The sequence below is a fragment of the Protomyctophum bolini genome (assembly GCF_963924005.1).
Source record: "Protomyctophum bolini genome assembly, chromosome: 1".
In the NCBI taxonomy this organism is placed as follows: Eukaryota; Metazoa; Chordata; class Actinopteri; order Myctophiformes; family Myctophidae; genus Protomyctophum; species Protomyctophum bolini.
The window spans coordinates 16,866,873-16,883,978 of record NC_137862.1 but is presented as its reverse complement, the minus strand read 5'-3'; the positions used below and the strand labels follow the sequence as shown (position 1 = coordinate 16,883,978).

The window sequence follows — 17,106 nt, the reverse complement described above, 5'->3', positions numbered from 1 at the left end:
GGAATAATGAGTATTATATGGTTGATAGGACATTGTATGAAAACCCTGGGCATTTAATTTAAATAAATAATTGGTTTATTACAAAAACTGTAATTACAGGCAGACAGTTAATACTGTAACTGAAAATGTTTCTTTTTTGGCTGGGTATAGCCTTGATATGAATGGCAAATACTGTACATTACTATGAGCATTGTTTCGCTGATCTGATCATCTTAACCACATGAATCCTGGTGTTCCTATTCTAGGCATGTCACAATATGTGATCATTCAGCAAAAAACACATTGCAACACACAACAATGTGAGATTGTAGATTGGCAATTTTCGGGCGAAGAGATTTAGTGCAGAGGGAAAAAAGGAGGGGACAAATATAGAACCCTTAGGCACCCCAGTCGACAAAGTATATAGGGTTTACGTGGTTAAAACTCTTTGAATCAAGAGCACACAATGGTAGTCATGATTCAAACTATAGGTAAAAATATACCGGTAGACTATAATATTCCTTTTTCAGCATGCACACATACGTTCAGTGGTAATTAACAGTGGTGGAAAGTAAGTACATTTACTCAAATACTGTACTTTTGAGGTACTTTTACGTTACTCTAGTATTTCCAATTTTCTATACTTTTGTCTACTCCAAATATTCTACTTTACTCCACTACAATTATTTGAAAACGTTAGTTTCTAGTTACTTTGTAGATTTTGATTATTATTACAAACATAGTAGGCTACATTAACCACTTCAACCATATTTTAACTTTGCCTACCGGAATTTGAAAATACTACATCTACAAGCATGCAACACATTGTGATGCAATGCATTGTGCGCTTTTAGATAATGAGTACTTTGTATATTTACTTGTAAAATACTATTTCTACATTGCAGTATTGATAGCCTACATTTACTTAGTACAACAAATGTAGTACTTTTTCCACCACTGGTAATCAACCTCCACCATTGGCTGCATTGGCCCTATAAGAAGTTGTGTTTTCCACTTCTCAATATAAAATGTATTGTTCATAAAGGACTTAAATGTATTATTAATTGAAACATGTAGATTTGTTTCCAAATGTAATCTATGAAAGTCATGCTCCCCAAGCCTACTTGCTAGTTTTGCCATTTATCCTACTCATTTAACCACATGAACCCTAGCATCCCTATTCTGGGCATTTCATAATATGCAAAAATAGACAAACAGTTTGACAAATGGTCAAACATTTGGCAAAAATAGCAGATACACAAGCTCTGTGAGCACTGTGAGCTTCTAAATCGGTCATTCGCTATTTGACATACAATGCAGTGTATGGTTTAAGTGGTATTGAAAAGCAAATGTTCTACTACAGTGAAGTCAGACAGACGGGTATGCCGCATATTTCCTGAATGATAAGGCACATCTTAAACCATATAAATCTGCAGATCTAGAGAGAATATTACAACAATAACATTCAACATTCTTAAAAGAAATAGATTAGTTCCTTGGATGTGAAAGGGTCAACCATACCAGAGATCTCTTGGAGTGGAGAAACGTAAAAAAAAAAAGGCACTTATTTACAAAAGTCTTGAAACATGATGACAATCCATTCAGCATTATTTACAAGTACAATAGTCTGTTCCTGCGAGGTAAAAGGGGAGCCTGGATGAGAATCCACTGATGGAGCAGGGCAGGGCAGTGCTTGATGTCCCGGCCATTAGCTTGTCCTGATCATATTAAGCTCTGTTTCATTTGCATCCCGCATCATCTCCGCCTCTTGTTGGCAGCTTTCTCTGATTACATATACTATGAGTCCCACACAGATGAATATCAGGAGGATTATGCCTATAACCTGCGACACAAAATACATAGTTAAGCAGTGGTAAATATTACCTGGGGACGGATTGATGAGACAAAACTGAATGAACCACTTGGACCATGCATGCCTATTCTGGGATGAAAATAGCGTTTGTGTTGTGAACTGTGTTGTGAAGATCGGCTATTTTTGGTGAGCGGTACAAGTTGCAACTACAATTGCAAGTACAGTTGCAACTCAGGTTAGACTAGTGGGTTTAAATCGTGATATATATAATCCCACGGTTTTTGTACCCCATTCAGTGTCAACTGTCTACCGGTAATGTAATCCTGGGCGCTACACTCCCTCTGCCAACCTGGGGAGAGAAACGGACTGCTTCCTACAATGCATGAGGTGTCCAAGCCGCCTCTTTTCACCTGACGGGGGGAGTTTCCCCGGTTGGACGTAGCTCGTGGAAGGAACATGTTATTCTAACCAGTTCCTTTCGCCTCCATCAGGCACCCTGGCTGGCCAGGGGGAGACAGTATAGAGACCAGGATTACTTCATGTTTCTGTGGGGGTACCCTAGGGTAAATTATGATATAGTAGGCAAATCTGTATGGGTGCTCACTGCTCAGAAAACATAAATCTGTTTGGGCGCTCAGAAAACAGAAATCTGTATGGGCGCACAGAAAACAGAAATATGTATGAGCGCTCAGAAAACAGAAATCTGAAAACACTTAAATTTACAACACAATGCAATGGAAAACCCTGTCATTTCTTTTTTGTAAATGAATGGCCTATAGCCACTTGATCATACTACAGCAGAGCATCAACCATACCACACGACACAGCGTGAAGCGAAGCAGTGTGTTTTGAGCTTGTAGATCTGCAATTTATAATTAGAATCCTGAAAAGTAACAGTTTTGGACATACCGGTATGCGGTTTCCACCCGACAAACTAGTTACTGTACACACAACAACCTTACGTCAATGCTTTCTCTTTATGGTCCCAAAATCGAACACAAACTACTCTAGGCATATGTTTACTTTGACATTCACCTGTATTAACAAGAACACATGGCAGCAAACTTTAGTTGCCTAGGTCATTTCAAGAATACATTTTCCCAAATAAATACACGCTCACAGCACACATAGATAAGAGTTCTCTAAATGATAACAGTCTTATTCAGAATTTATTTAATGGCAGCAACATTGTAATATGCAAGGGTTGATAATGGTGTATATTCTAATGGGATAGAGGTCCTTCAAAGTTCACACACTGTTGTGTACCCAGTTTAAGTGCTCAGTACAATGGACAATGGTTCGATCCATTCTGGATCTTCATAATCTTCCAGGTGGCATGCAGCATTGTTGAAGTGAGCTAGCAATAATCAGTGGGAGCATAGCCTAATTGTTAGCAGTGTGTGGACTTCATGTTATTTGTGTTGATCTATTGTTTCCCTGCACCCGGACACTGCAGTGGATGTGCATGCACTACTTCTCTCTTCTCTAGAGGTGCTTCATCCCCCTGACTCCCCTGAAAATAATGTACAATAAGCTGGGAGAATATTGAACTTACCTGAGAGAAAACGAATAACTGTTGCGAGCGGATCATGAGTTCTTGAGCTGTGACGTCTCCCTCACTAGTTGGCTCACACCATTTCTGCGGAGCTGCCTTGTCAACAAGCACAAATCTGCCTTTCCAGTCTGTCATCGCACAAGCAAAGTACTGGCCGTCGAGGAATAGTAGAATCAGCCAAACGATAGCGGGAACAAAACTGGAGAGGGACACAGTTTTCCTGCACCACACTTCACATCTGCATCCTTGGATGATCTGCATCAGGGTAAAGGCCATGACAGCCGGAATGATAAAGAAGGCAGATGAAAACACTCCGTTCCATGTAGGACTGCAAGGACACTCAAACTCCAGCTCCACAAGCTTCTCTAGTCCCATGAGGATGAAGCCGAAAGCCACGTTTGACACCACAGGACTGTTGCTAAGTTCATTTTTCAGCCTGGTAAGCCATTGTTGTCTACTTTCCATACTAGATTGACCAAAAAAGTGGAATAGTAGAGGTAAAAAGCCCAACAGAGTGTCCACCGTTGTGAACACATTGGCTCAACAGTTAAGTGATGCGTAATTAACACATCCAGGGGTAAGTTTTTCCCCTCGGGCGAAATGCCACACTTCCACTCTCATTGGTTTCGAACAAAGGAGGGTGTGCCGTGTGCTGTGACATCTTCTCAGCCGATTGGCTCGCGTAGGGTTTCAGGTGGGGTTACATTTTAAACGCGGCGTCCCACAGACAAACTGGAGGGAACATTATTCTGCTACTGAGCAGAAACCAGCCCTTTACAATTCCTCTCTGACATGAAAACATGGCATGCTTATATTACCTATACTGCATAGAATAGTGATTGAGTCAGAACTATACAGTTGCAGGTACAGTAGTATAGGTCTACAACATTTTGGAATCAAACAAATAGGAATGAAGTACTTTTTTCTTTTCTTTTTTTTATACCATAAATGTATAGGTTAAGCATTGCAATATTATATATATATCTATTACAAGCACATCCCAGTTTAATGCCACTACATCAGAGGTAACATATATTTTGAAGTGCATCTTGTAACACTGTTGGAAGTATAGGCCTATGCTATAATTTATTTGACTTGTGTTGCTGCGATTGACCACATGAGGTCACCCATGTAGCAGCAGCAGCACACACTGTTTCTACAAGGGATTATAGGAGGCCATGTTAGGATATTATGTATTGGATGAGATACAGTACTGGCTTCAGATCCAAACCCAGCCCTGTGTTGTGACAAGTCTTAATCTACAAAATGAGCTCAGTGAGCTCAAGAGTTTCTCCATAATCTTAGCCTATACTCAAAACTGGACTTGTGGGGCAACACATTGATTTAGTTGTCAGGTATAGTATAGCGGCCTGACGAGATGATATTGAATAGAGATTTTGTTGTGTGCGTCATAATAATTTCAAAAGATAGAGCATGCACATTGACTCTGGTAATCAGGTGCAGGACAAACTACAGGAGATCAGCATCAACAATAATCATTAATCAATAATAAAATCCCCAACATTGTTAGACTCACACTATGTTTATTGCTAAATCAATGTTTTGAACACCTAAGGATCTTCTTCATCAAGATAAATCATGGAGGTGTTGATAGATTTATGGGCAGTGTTTACCATGTAACTCACTAGTGGCTATGACGCACAGTGGTACTTGGTATGTAGGACAATATACTTTGCTATTAACTTATGCTCATGACTGTGTTATTTACACAGCTTGTGTGACATACAGTATGGAACTATTGTATTGCAGGGGAAATATACTGTTTAAATATATAACAGGAGTAGGCCTATAAATTATATCAGGGGCATGTCCGTCCCATGTCTGTACAGTTTGGTGTCAGAACTATAGGATGTATATTCCCATTTGCCTTGTATATTTCCTAGACTAGTTGAATCAAATTAAGCATATTACATTTTTAAACTATATGAAACTAATTTAAAGTATGTGCTCTGCAACACTGCACTGTGCAGAATTGTACTACATAACACTTGAGCGCAGATTGTTATTGTGCAAATTATGCACACTCCAGAAACATTGATCCATGCATGGCAATAATTGTATGATTTTTTAAATGTTAAAGTATACTATTTATAAACAGCCTCGACAACTGCTGACAACACAATTTGATTTGTTTGTTCATTTTTAGAACAGATCTCAACAAAAGGAGAAATTCTACTAAAAAAAAATCTGAACATGGCTTCAGGCTATGAAATCCGAAATTGCTCAGCTGAGTGACGTTGTGAACGCAGTGTCTAGAGTTATTCTTGGCTCAACTTTCTTTCTGCAGCAAAGCAAATAATACCAACCAAATTATCTGGAAAAAGTAAACCACCACTGTCATGCGCCAGCTGGTGATGCGATCAGAATCGATCACCTGCAGGCAAGACCGTACATTCCTTGACAAAAATCATGATGGTGCCTTGGCGCCCCTCATATTCAATAGTAAAAAGGGATAACCACTAAACCGTGATGGGGGTTTGAGGTAGCAATGTCGTGTTTATGTGTGCGTTTGTGCGCTCTAGGGGCACGGACGGTCATGAGCGCGCATTGCCTTACCATCATCATCATCGCTGCAAACGGACAACCTTGCCCACTCCTTTTGCGTACAGTCAGGACACGACGACGGGGATAATGTGCAGGGCACACATTACATTCTGGTGTGCATTTAAGCATCACTTACTTTCGTCGTGATTATTTTTGTCCACGGTGACCGTGACGCGTTGCCTGTGCGTCCATGATGCGCATACGTGTGCGCACACCGTGGACACCTCGATCGAAAGGACCTTTCCTCCGGGTGGAAGAGCCTGTATGTGTTCCCATACCGGGGATGGGCGTTCGCTCGCGCTGTGATTGGCTTAGCCGCGTTGTCAGGCAACCGCTAGCTCTAAATTCTCTACTACAGCGCTAATACGTATATGACCACCACGCACACATCATGCACAGAGTCACAGACCAATCTGAAAACTCTCATTGAAAACGGTGGGGGCTTGGGAAAATGGCCAATGACCAAAACACATAAAGATACAATAAAATGCCCTCTGACAAACTCGATCTGCATCTTGGTTTCATATTATCGTCAGCAGTTCGTGCTGTTCTCTATATCCTATTTATTGCATTGCGGGGTTGTTGCCCGTGGCTGTTATTATCATCATCCAATCACAGCACGGTCCATCCCTATGGGCTATGGGACAAATAGACTCTATCCTTTCCTCCGCAATTTGTGACCAAGGAGGCTCCTTCAGCCTATGGCCCCGCATCGGCATCCCTGAGCCCCTGGCCTCGTCCCGGACCATTCATTCATCACAATCTGTCGAGGTCTTTTTTATCCAGAGATTAAGGGGGGGGACATTATTAATAGAAAAAGAAGAACAATTATAATAATTTTCGATCCTCTGCTGACAATTTGACAAACTCGGTGTTATGTTTTTCCCGTTTTTATAATTCCCACGATCATTAGGCAATCTCCCTCCCACATTCGTCCCCGTCCTGCCGAGAGAGACCTCGGCCGGCTGGTCCTCCCGCGTCCTCCTAACCCCCAACAAGAATGCATCCCGACGCAGTGATGCTGCTGCCGCTGGTCCTCTGTGGAAACTTGATGCTACCTTTCAGCTCGGCTCAGAACGGTAAGAAATTAATAACATCGTCATGTTGGTCGTGGCATTTATTATTATTATTACCAGCCTGCAGCGCAGCAGTATGTGTGACTATGTACTGTAGTATGTGACTTGTTGTGACCAGATTTAGTCTCGACCGACTGTGTCAAACGACCGTTTAGATTTACACTTGCACACCTTGACAGTCTGACAGACCATGATGCAGGCCAGCCAGAGTTAACTTGCACCCCAACAACATATATCTGTTTACATGGCTGTTCACATGAGTATTTGTTTTTTTGACCGCGTATTCCTGCAGACGTACAAGTGATGTTCTGACTGTCACTGTGCAAGGATATTAGGGAAAATGGGATAAAGGAAGAATGGGTCTGACTCTTACTAGGCTGAACACTATAGTGTCATGTCATGTGACATGTGGCATTTATATGACAAAATGACAGTTTCATTTGACGACCACCAATGTCCACCATGCCAGCTGGTGAAAACAAGGCAACAGTGTGCCATGGATATACAGTATTGTCTTTTCCTGACTGGGTTGGGTACCACAGAGGCATCATGACCAGTCTAGCCTGCATGTCATGGACTGTTGTTGAACTCATGCCAACCTTGAGACGACTACAGCGTGTCCCACACCACACACGCATGTCCCACACATGGTTGTCAACCTTTCCTGGCTGGATCAAGGGCTCAAGGCCCACTCGGAAATCTCAAAAGTGTTTGCGTCGACTCATTTAACACAGCAGAAGTGGTCAGATGGGTGGGCCGCGTGCATGTCCAGAGCATGTTCGTTTATTTTTATGATAAGTCAAAACCGATTGTGAGAGAATTATCATTCAAATCTTAGTTTTGGACCAATTATTTGGGGGGCCCAGTTGCAATATCATCACGGCCCGCCAGGTTGAGAAGCATTGCCATACAGTGTAATGATGAGCCTGTTCTCTGGGACCACTATTGATTGACAGATACTCTACTGTACATTTCTGCACATTGCGTATATAGCGTGCCATGCTCCTTGTAATGTCGGATTCACACTTGACACATACTGCATATAGGCCCCTACTGTATTGCACAATTGGCTATTTTATTGTAGGTATAATGCAGAAGTCATTTTACAGAAACACCAGGAAAGGGGGGTATTTTTGTCACAGTGCATTTGCACATACGGGACATTTGTCTTCTAAACCATCCTAACTATTTGCAGCAGTGGGTGCTATTAATACAGCGCCTGGGTGGGAAGCATGTCTATGCACCTTTTCCTCTTGTCAAATATTACAAACAACCAACCTACTGTATATTGAAGTGTGTATAGGTGGATTCTTGCCAGGTAATAAGACATCCATTGATTCTGTAATGAACCTGCATATCTTGCTGTCAGACAACCTCGATCCCATCGACACATTTTTACTTTTTGTGTTTCTTTGTAAATTAATGCCCTGGCCTACTTCATCATACTACAGCGTCACGTCACACAAAAGCAGCAAAAGCAGCAGATCCATAAGCTCAAAACTGACGTGTCCTGAACTTGTAGATCTGCTATTTTATTACATTTAAATCCTGAAAAGTAACATGAGGTTTCCACCCGACGGCGATATATACAAACATTACTAAAACAGTTTTTGAATAGTTACGGTCTGTAATTATTAAAACACACATGACTTGATGCAACTAAATGTCAATGTCATCATGTCATGCCTCTGTGGATTGTTGCCCATACCCTCTGATATGACATGTCTCTGACATCACATTCTGGTGAATCACATCACCTAGAGGGGTTATTCAAATACCACAGCACAGAGCAACATTCAAGGTTCTTTACCAGAATGCTTCTGCATTTAGTTTTACCACTGAAAAAAATAGACCAGTATTGTAGCTACTCCTAGGAAAGAAAAAACAATGTGCAACACCTTTCTTTTATGGGGGATGGCAATGAGGATGACAACATTTGTGAGTGAGGACTTATTTACATAGAGTAGCTGGATGACTGTTGTAACACTTGAGAAGCTGCATTATGCCCATAGATGAGATGTAAACTAGAAACAAAAACATATCTCTGTGGTATAAGAGGAAGAAAGAGGAAGTTCATGTTTACAATGTACAGTAGCTACTATATCAAAATCTCAATAACCTTTTTGTGTTGACAAACCGATAAATTACCACTGGTCTTTACTAGAGATCTTTAGACCCCCCCCCACAAAAGTACCCTTACTAATCATGTATGCCATTCGTCTATGTCCATCACAGCTTTATATTGGGATATTTGTACTATGAGTCAAATCGACAGATTTAAATTATGGTTTGAGAAGGTTATTCTATAAGTAATGAATGTTCATCATACCATAGTTATTTACAGTAATTGAATGAAGTTTGATGGATAACCCCATTTTACCCACCAAGTTTTGATGCGTTTATAAGAGTAATTCTGATGCGATATTACCATTTTAACACCATATTGTCAGGCACATCACCAAACAGACAGCACATGCAGCAACAGCTCACACATCCTCACCAGTGGGGGAGTGAAAATTAGCTGAAATACCATACACCATGCAGTTATGTAACAAAACATATTCCTTGCCTTCTGCTCCTACATCTATGTAAGCCACTTATAGTTTGTCATACAACATGGAATTTGTGGAAATAGCCTGTCTACAATCTTACAGTGCACATGTGTAGGTCACAACGCAATGCGTTGTGAGCTTGTAGATCACAAGATCTTGTGATCACATAGATTGTGTAGAATAGATCTTGTAGACCAAGAATACCGGTAGGAATGCCAGTGTTAATGTGGTTAATTCGTCTACCAGTTGAAGTGAAGGTGCACAAACATGCATGAGCACATGCTTTGATCTTCACATCTGGACAATCTTAAGTATATATTCAATTAATGAATGAAAAAGCCCATCTATTGTTGGGTAATAAATCTCAAGCAAGGGCATTCCAAACTCTTGCTCAGTTCCCAGTATGCACTACTGCTCACTCCCTGGGTGAGTACCCAGACACTGATGAGTGAGTGGGTGAGTGAGTGAGTGCACACAAACAAATGCACTCAACATGTGCATGGTGCGTGCACACACACACACACACACACACACACACACACACACACACACACACACACACACACACACACACACACACACACACACACACACACACACACACACACACACACACACACACACACACACACACACACACACACACACACACACACACAGCACACACACACACACACACACATGGACGCACAGACCTCTGTGGAGACTCCCAGGGGACAGTTGCAGAAAGGCGGGGCCACCCTGTCAACTGTCTTATAAGAAGACATAATATTCCTAGCTAATTTACATGGACAGCACTGTACCGTATACAGTACATTAGTATAATATGGCTGTACTGCTTTTTTTACATCATTAACAGGTTGTTTTCCTATCGATTTCAGCCAATGATGATACCAAGGGAGTTTTAGCCTAAATGCATGGTACAACATTAACTAGCCTAAGCTTTTCAGATGCACAACTTTCTTGAGATAATCTAGTGTCATTACATATGTACAGTAAAACAATCATCGCTCATGGATTTACCATATATATACTAACCGTAAGACGCCTTATAGGCGAGAAGCGACCGCAGGGCCGAGACACCCTACCCGGAATAATGTCACTTCATTATGTCAGCACTACAGCGGAGCGGACAGACGGTGAAATCTGTATCGAAGTCCTGATGTCACTCGCTCATCCCCTGGTCCAGGGCCGTAGAAGTTTCATTTAAAATGGTGTCATATAAGTATCGTGGTCCAAAAATAAATAAACTGTCTCAGCGTTATTGTCAGGGAGGTGTCTCTGTGTCGTCACAACAGTCTGTCAGTGATATTTGATAGCGTCTGTTTATAGCGAAATCTTTAATAATTCGACGGCATTAACATTAGCGTTTTATCTCAGTGAGTTGATTCTTTATATCCATATGAGTCAAACCACAAGCGATCATGGGAAGTGGATGTGAGTCCCTGGCAGTCATTCCCTTGTGCTTTTTGCAATGTTTGCATAGACCTTTGTAGGTCAAAGTAGGTTGTAGTACATGGCTGCTAACTCTTCATAGACATTCTGTAGTTGCATAATGTTCAAGCATATTAAATGCTATTTGGTCACACATGCATGCATCCCCTGGGGCCATTTAGCCCAATTTATCTCTCACAATCCATGTTGAGGGATAGTAAATTCCTCGTTCCTTATGTAACCTGAGATATTTCTCAAAGATATTTCAGAGTTGGCGGTGAGACATGGAGAATATCATAATTATAAGTGCGTGAGATGTAATCACTGCATGTGTGAAGCAGAGGGAGTAGGAGCCTTCACTTTCCCCGCACTCACAAGCTCAGGGAGAGAGGGGGAGAGAGAGAGAGAGGGGGAGAGAGAGAGAGAGAGAGAGAGAGAGAGAGCTCAGATTCTGCAACAGATATTTGGAAGCTACTGTAAATAGTGTCCAACCATTCTGCTCTCAGTTCTATTTTTAACCTGCGGAGACACGCAGCAGCGTAAGGACTGTGTCTTTAAGGTCCTTTTGTGAAAGTGAATCCATTAACTGGTAATGGACGGTGTCCTTGTTGTGCACACAGCTGCACATGCAGCCCTCTGAAGGCTTTTCTGCTGGATGGTTGAACTACACTATTTAATCTCTGAAGGGCTGTGGTCTTTATGCATAAGAAATAAGGAAGTGGGGTAGCAGCTGGAGGTGCTGCTGGCTAGGGGCTGACCTGAAGAACTGCTCACACGCTTTATATAATTTCCTCCAGTGGAGGTACTGCATGAGGCATCCTTCCACTGATCAAATTTGTCTAATTTTCATCACATTATCGATATTTTCATCGCCCCTTACCGAGCCAATACTTGCATAGAAGGGGGATGAGGTTCGATTTGATTTGCCCGTGGCTTAAACAGTACGTCTGATATAATGAAATAACGACTTTCTTCTGAAAATAATGTCCCCAATTACTTTTTAGTTGTCGTCTTTCTTGTCATTAGCAATTGCTTAATCTAGTCAGCCCAGCAGGTGCACTGTAGGCAAAATAAGTCTATTTTAGGACTGCGTAGTTACTGTAGGCCTATGGCTGATGTGCTGAACAAGAAAACTGATTCCAAAGGATTACCTCATACTGTGTGTATTTCAATTTGCATCCCTTCCCAACCATAGTGCACAGAAAAACAGTATAATACATTATTATTATTATTATTATTATTGTGACATAGTTCTTGACTACAGGCATCAATGCCAATACAAGCATTATGTGGTCTAAAAGGCATTTATTTTACAATTACGTATATTACTAATGAACCTATATATGGACAGCGGGCCTATCCATATCATATTACCATCCAGGCTCTGGGGGAAAATTTCACTGGTGGGACCGGAAAAATATGCTGTAGGACCAGAGCCAGCTCTTATACTGAGTCACACTTGCCCCCACTGTGAAACCTGATACACTGCATTGATGGGAGCAGCATCCTAAAACGTCTAAAAGACACAGACCTGCACTGCCATGGCGTGAGGTGAATCATATTTTTCTATTTGCTTGATTTCTTGAATTTCGTTGAGTACGTACGCCAGTCTTTTTCAGCACCGTCCTCCTGCATGGGGTACAGTCACACAAACATGATCTCACGTGTTTTTTCTGTTTCTTTCTCTATTTCTTTACCACCTTTTTTAAACCGCAAATGGGCGGTACCTGCTCGAATGACGCAAACTCACAACCGTTAACTATAGGAAGCAGAGAGAAGGAAGCTTACTTGTTGCTGTTCACTTTGAGACTTTGAATTTTAAATGAGAACAGCAATTATTCTGTAGCTATTCTGTAGCCACCATATACATATAGTAACAGTAGAAATCAATTTAGGCTTGGTAAAATATTGCACTGGCCATACCCTAGGACCTGAATAAAATGCAGTGAAGAGTGGACCCCTTTTTATGGCAAAAACAGAATAGTTTGTAGATAATTCTGTCAAAAGATTAAAGAACACAGCATGTTGTGTTATTTGGGTTCTGCAGGCAGTCAGGTTGTCTGGCATATCTTCAACAGTGCTTGTAAATCAACACACTTTGAAAGTGCCTTTCTATGCAAATGTTGCCTGCATGACAGCTCCTCACTCTTCAGCATGGAGAAGCAGTGTACAGAGAAGCAGTGTATGTGCTGGTAAATTTTGACATCACCTTTTATGTATATGCAGGCAGGGGTGCTGCCAACTGCTACGTTTTACCTGTGCTGCAGCAGCTGCAGAAAGTGATCGTCTACTCCTGTACTATGGCGGTGCTATGGGGAAGGTCACAAATCAGTTTGTTTTTTCCTCCCTGCTCAGTTACCCACCAGTCCAATACATACATATTGTTGCTGTCGGGCAGAAACCGCTTATCTCCATTTTTCATAAAGTAATGCCCTACAGCCTACAGTGTCACAAAAGCATCAAAAGTAGCAGATCTGCAAGCTCAAAACACGGTGCCTGGGAAGCAATGAAGCATGTCTGTGCCCCGTTTCCTCTTTTCAAATATTAAAATACAAACAACCCACTGTAGATATGTAGACAATGTAATGAACCTATCAAGCTGCATATTGTTGCTGTCGGGCAGAAGCCTTTTTTCTTTTCATAAATGGAATTCCCTACTTGATCATACTACAGTGTCTAATGTCAATGTCATGCCATTGTGTATTGTCATTATCGCTGCTGCTGGGCAGAACGCTCCTGTACATCTGCTATTTTTTAATTTGAATCTTGAAAAGTAACAATTTTGGACATACTGTATGACAGAGATGATATGTTATGCATCCAATGGATAGTTGCGATTGCCGTTATAATGGCAAACGAGCTGTGTTCTCCTCGTTAAATCACTTAAGACATCTTTCTGGTGTAGCACACCGAACCCTGAATACTCACCATGGAAGCGGATCCGTCCAGCCTCCCGTCTATGATTGACAAACTCCTTGAACATTATGAGATGCACACAGACCAGGACATTCCTAAAAACACTAAACATTAGGTTAGTGAGAAGCTTTTAGGGTACCCTAATTCATTTGTAACAGATTATCTCTCAATCTTTCAACGACTTTATTGTCAAATCATGGTTGACATGTTTGTCACATTTTGCTAGTATGGTCTAAAGCAAATAGGGTTTGCACTTTGCAAGCTGTAATCTTGCATTCAAGGTTGGGTGAGTTTAGGAGTATTGATGCAAATGATCCACACTGTTTAACAATGTTTGGTCTTGCTAACGCAGACTCTGATCTACATAATGAGCTACTGTACATCCACTGGATTCAGTCAGGAGTCACATTAGCCAGACCAAGTGAGTGTGTGATCATCATCATCAGCTAAAAGGTTGCAAATGATGACTCATTCAAGTGTTTAATTTTAAAATGCACATTGTAGATGAAAGATTCTGTCCAAAACAATCACTGGAAACGTTTTTATAAAAACAAATCTGCAGTAGTTTGCAAGGATCTTTACTGCTAAGGAAGTACAAGAGTGCCACCACTACCACTACGTTTTAGGTTTTTTCCACCCATATTTTTCACCCAGTGTCAATTATATAATGTAATCCTGGATGCTACACTTCCTCTGCCAACCTGCGTCTTTTCACCTGACAGGTAGCCTCGGTCCCAGGCTTACTTATCTGCGAAAAGAAAAGACTGGTCACAACCTAAGGCAGAGTAGCTATCGGCGGTTGTATCCTCCGGAACAGCCGTCAAATGTATTTCCCCCGGATACGATATTTTCCCGACCAATCACAACACTTTTTTCATTCACGGAGAATGTAAACTGATTTGTAAAGCATCAACTATTTCACTTCCGCTAAAATCCCGCAACTTCCGCTGATAGTCTTTTCAGCTTAGGTCTTGCCCAGGGTGCCTGCAGGGAATTTTGGTTTTGGCCATTACATTAATTTGGTAATTTAAAAAAAAGAACAAATGAAATTGTCTCTGCGGTTGTCTGCAGAGGGTCATCATTGCCCCCTTCATGTCATAAAAATGGAACAGTTTCATATACCAGTGGGCAGTCTAAAATTCGTCCCTGCGGGAAAAATGTGGGCTAGCTCACAAATGCAATACTGCTGGTTTAGAATCTTGAGCAGCTGTGAAAATGTACTCGCTTTAATGTTGTTATGGTTATGAAAAACTTAAACTTATGCTATCCTTTCAAAGCCTACCAGACGCATCACTCCCATGAATGTGGGCATGGCCAGACTAATATCACTTATATTCAACACATGATTAAACCTAGGCTGGGATGATGACGTTTGGGGAATCCATATTTATGCACAAAAGTATTCAAGGTTGTACTTTATTGTTACATATTTTGTACAGGTACATACGAGTAAAACTTATTTTTGTTTTTGCTTCCTTACAGACAATGCAGCAGCATAGATAGCATATGAACATTCAAAACAAGTATTGATAAATATTGACATTTTTGTTGAATTTGTTAATTGTACAGTATATACTCAGCAGTTCGATATATATCTTGTTTAGAGGGGGGGGGGGACCAACAACGTTTAATCACAACTAAACTGTGACACGAAGCAAATAAACTAAACTATGTAACTATGTAATTGTGGCAAAAAGTTTAGCCATGTGAAACTGTTATTTCAAGACATGGATTTAGCTGTCTGTATACATATTCTGTAACTCATTACTGACTTAGTTTTAGCTGGTGGACATTCTTGAAAAATGATTGGCATGCATAATTTACAGTATCAGAGCTGATCAAGGCATATTTTGATTGCGCCTGTATCACCTGTACATTGCAAGCTGTATATTGCAGCAGCAGCATGCAAGTTGTGTTGTTTACATTCCCGACCAAAGTAACAGCACAGCTCTGGGACTTGTTTTAGTACCTTATTTTTGACAGCAACAGAGTTATACAACTTAAAATGCAGTTTTTCTTTTTTCTTCACCTTTTGCTGCTATGGTTTTCATGCTTTGCAATGTTGTCACGTCTGCAATCACATGATTGTGCTACTGTTCATGTAGCACAACTGTACTGTTCATTGTGACATGGGTTCATGTCACAGGTGTGTCACAGGTGTGACATGAACCCATTAAGACCTGAGGGCAATTCTACAAATCTATCTTTCTATGAGTAGTACTCAAACCTTTTCGTGCTAAGGACCCCCAAAATTATATATTTGGCAGCAGAAAATGTTTTGTGCCTGGAACCCCCAGAAGAGAAGATTTGTGTTAAAAAATGTAAAATGATTCAAAATGTGTCAAACACTTTCACGATAAAAAAAAAGAGATCAGATGTACAAGCTTGCAACATGGCATGGCAAGTATTCAAAACATAGTTTGTCCCTGATTCTTGGGTCTGGATGTTCCGGGGACCCCCACACAGTAACTCTGTCATTTCTCGACGGTTTCTGACGCGGGGCAACTTGCCGGAACCGGGTCGCCCACCTGGGCGCGTTCCTGGGGGTCTGGATGTTGTGGGGACCCCCCGTGGACCCCCACAAGGTACAGTTGCACCGCTCACTTCACACAGGTGTGAGATTAAAAGAGCTGTTGCATTTGGCTTTTGATTGATGATATTATTATACGTATTGTTTTTTATTTTCACTTAGTGCATGAGATTAAAAATATTACAAATATGATTACAAAAAAGCCTCTGCAATTATACAGAGGCTATTTTTCAGAGGTTTTGGTGAATTATGATATTATGGGGGGTTCCATATCTGTCATCTACATTATACTTTCCACACATACAGTGTAGGCCAAGACAGCTTTTTGGGTGACATTTTAAATTGCTCCCATAGACTGCAAAGCAATCAGCACACTTTACATTTTACAATCATTACCGGATCAGCCTAACATTTATATTTGTGGGCAAACCAACACAACAGGTGAAAATCTATCGGGACACGTATCACCATAATTTAGCATACATGACAGAATGTCCATCAGTTAGGCCTACTTTATAGTACCTGCCAATGTCAGGGTCACACTGACATTCAGGGTTAGCTGCCACAGATCAATACGTGACCTCTGAGTCAGTTGTTGTTCTGCCATGCATTGCATTGCATTGGTTAAGACGTGCATTTCTAAGAGCGTTCCTTTTCCCAGTCGTGCCATTGCATTTCAGTGCTCT

At 41.1% G+C, this 17,106-nt stretch overlaps 1 protein-coding gene across 2 annotated transcripts in view; it reads left to right on the top strand.

The window, feature by feature from the left end:
- Positions 1 to 6,625: 6,625 nt before the first annotated feature.
- nptnb (neuroplastin b) overlaps positions 6,626 to 17,106 on the top strand; it is a 58,040-nt gene continuing 47,559 nt past the window's right edge. For both annotated transcript variants that reach the window (XM_080763093.1, XM_080763092.1), the window contains exon 1: positions 6,626 to 6,991. In XM_080763093.1, the coding sequence (XP_080619219.1) occupies positions 6,913 to 6,991 (79 nt within the window). In that variant the 5' untranslated portion in view covers positions 6,626 to 6,912. The remainder of the gene's footprint in view (positions 6,992 to 17,106) is intronic.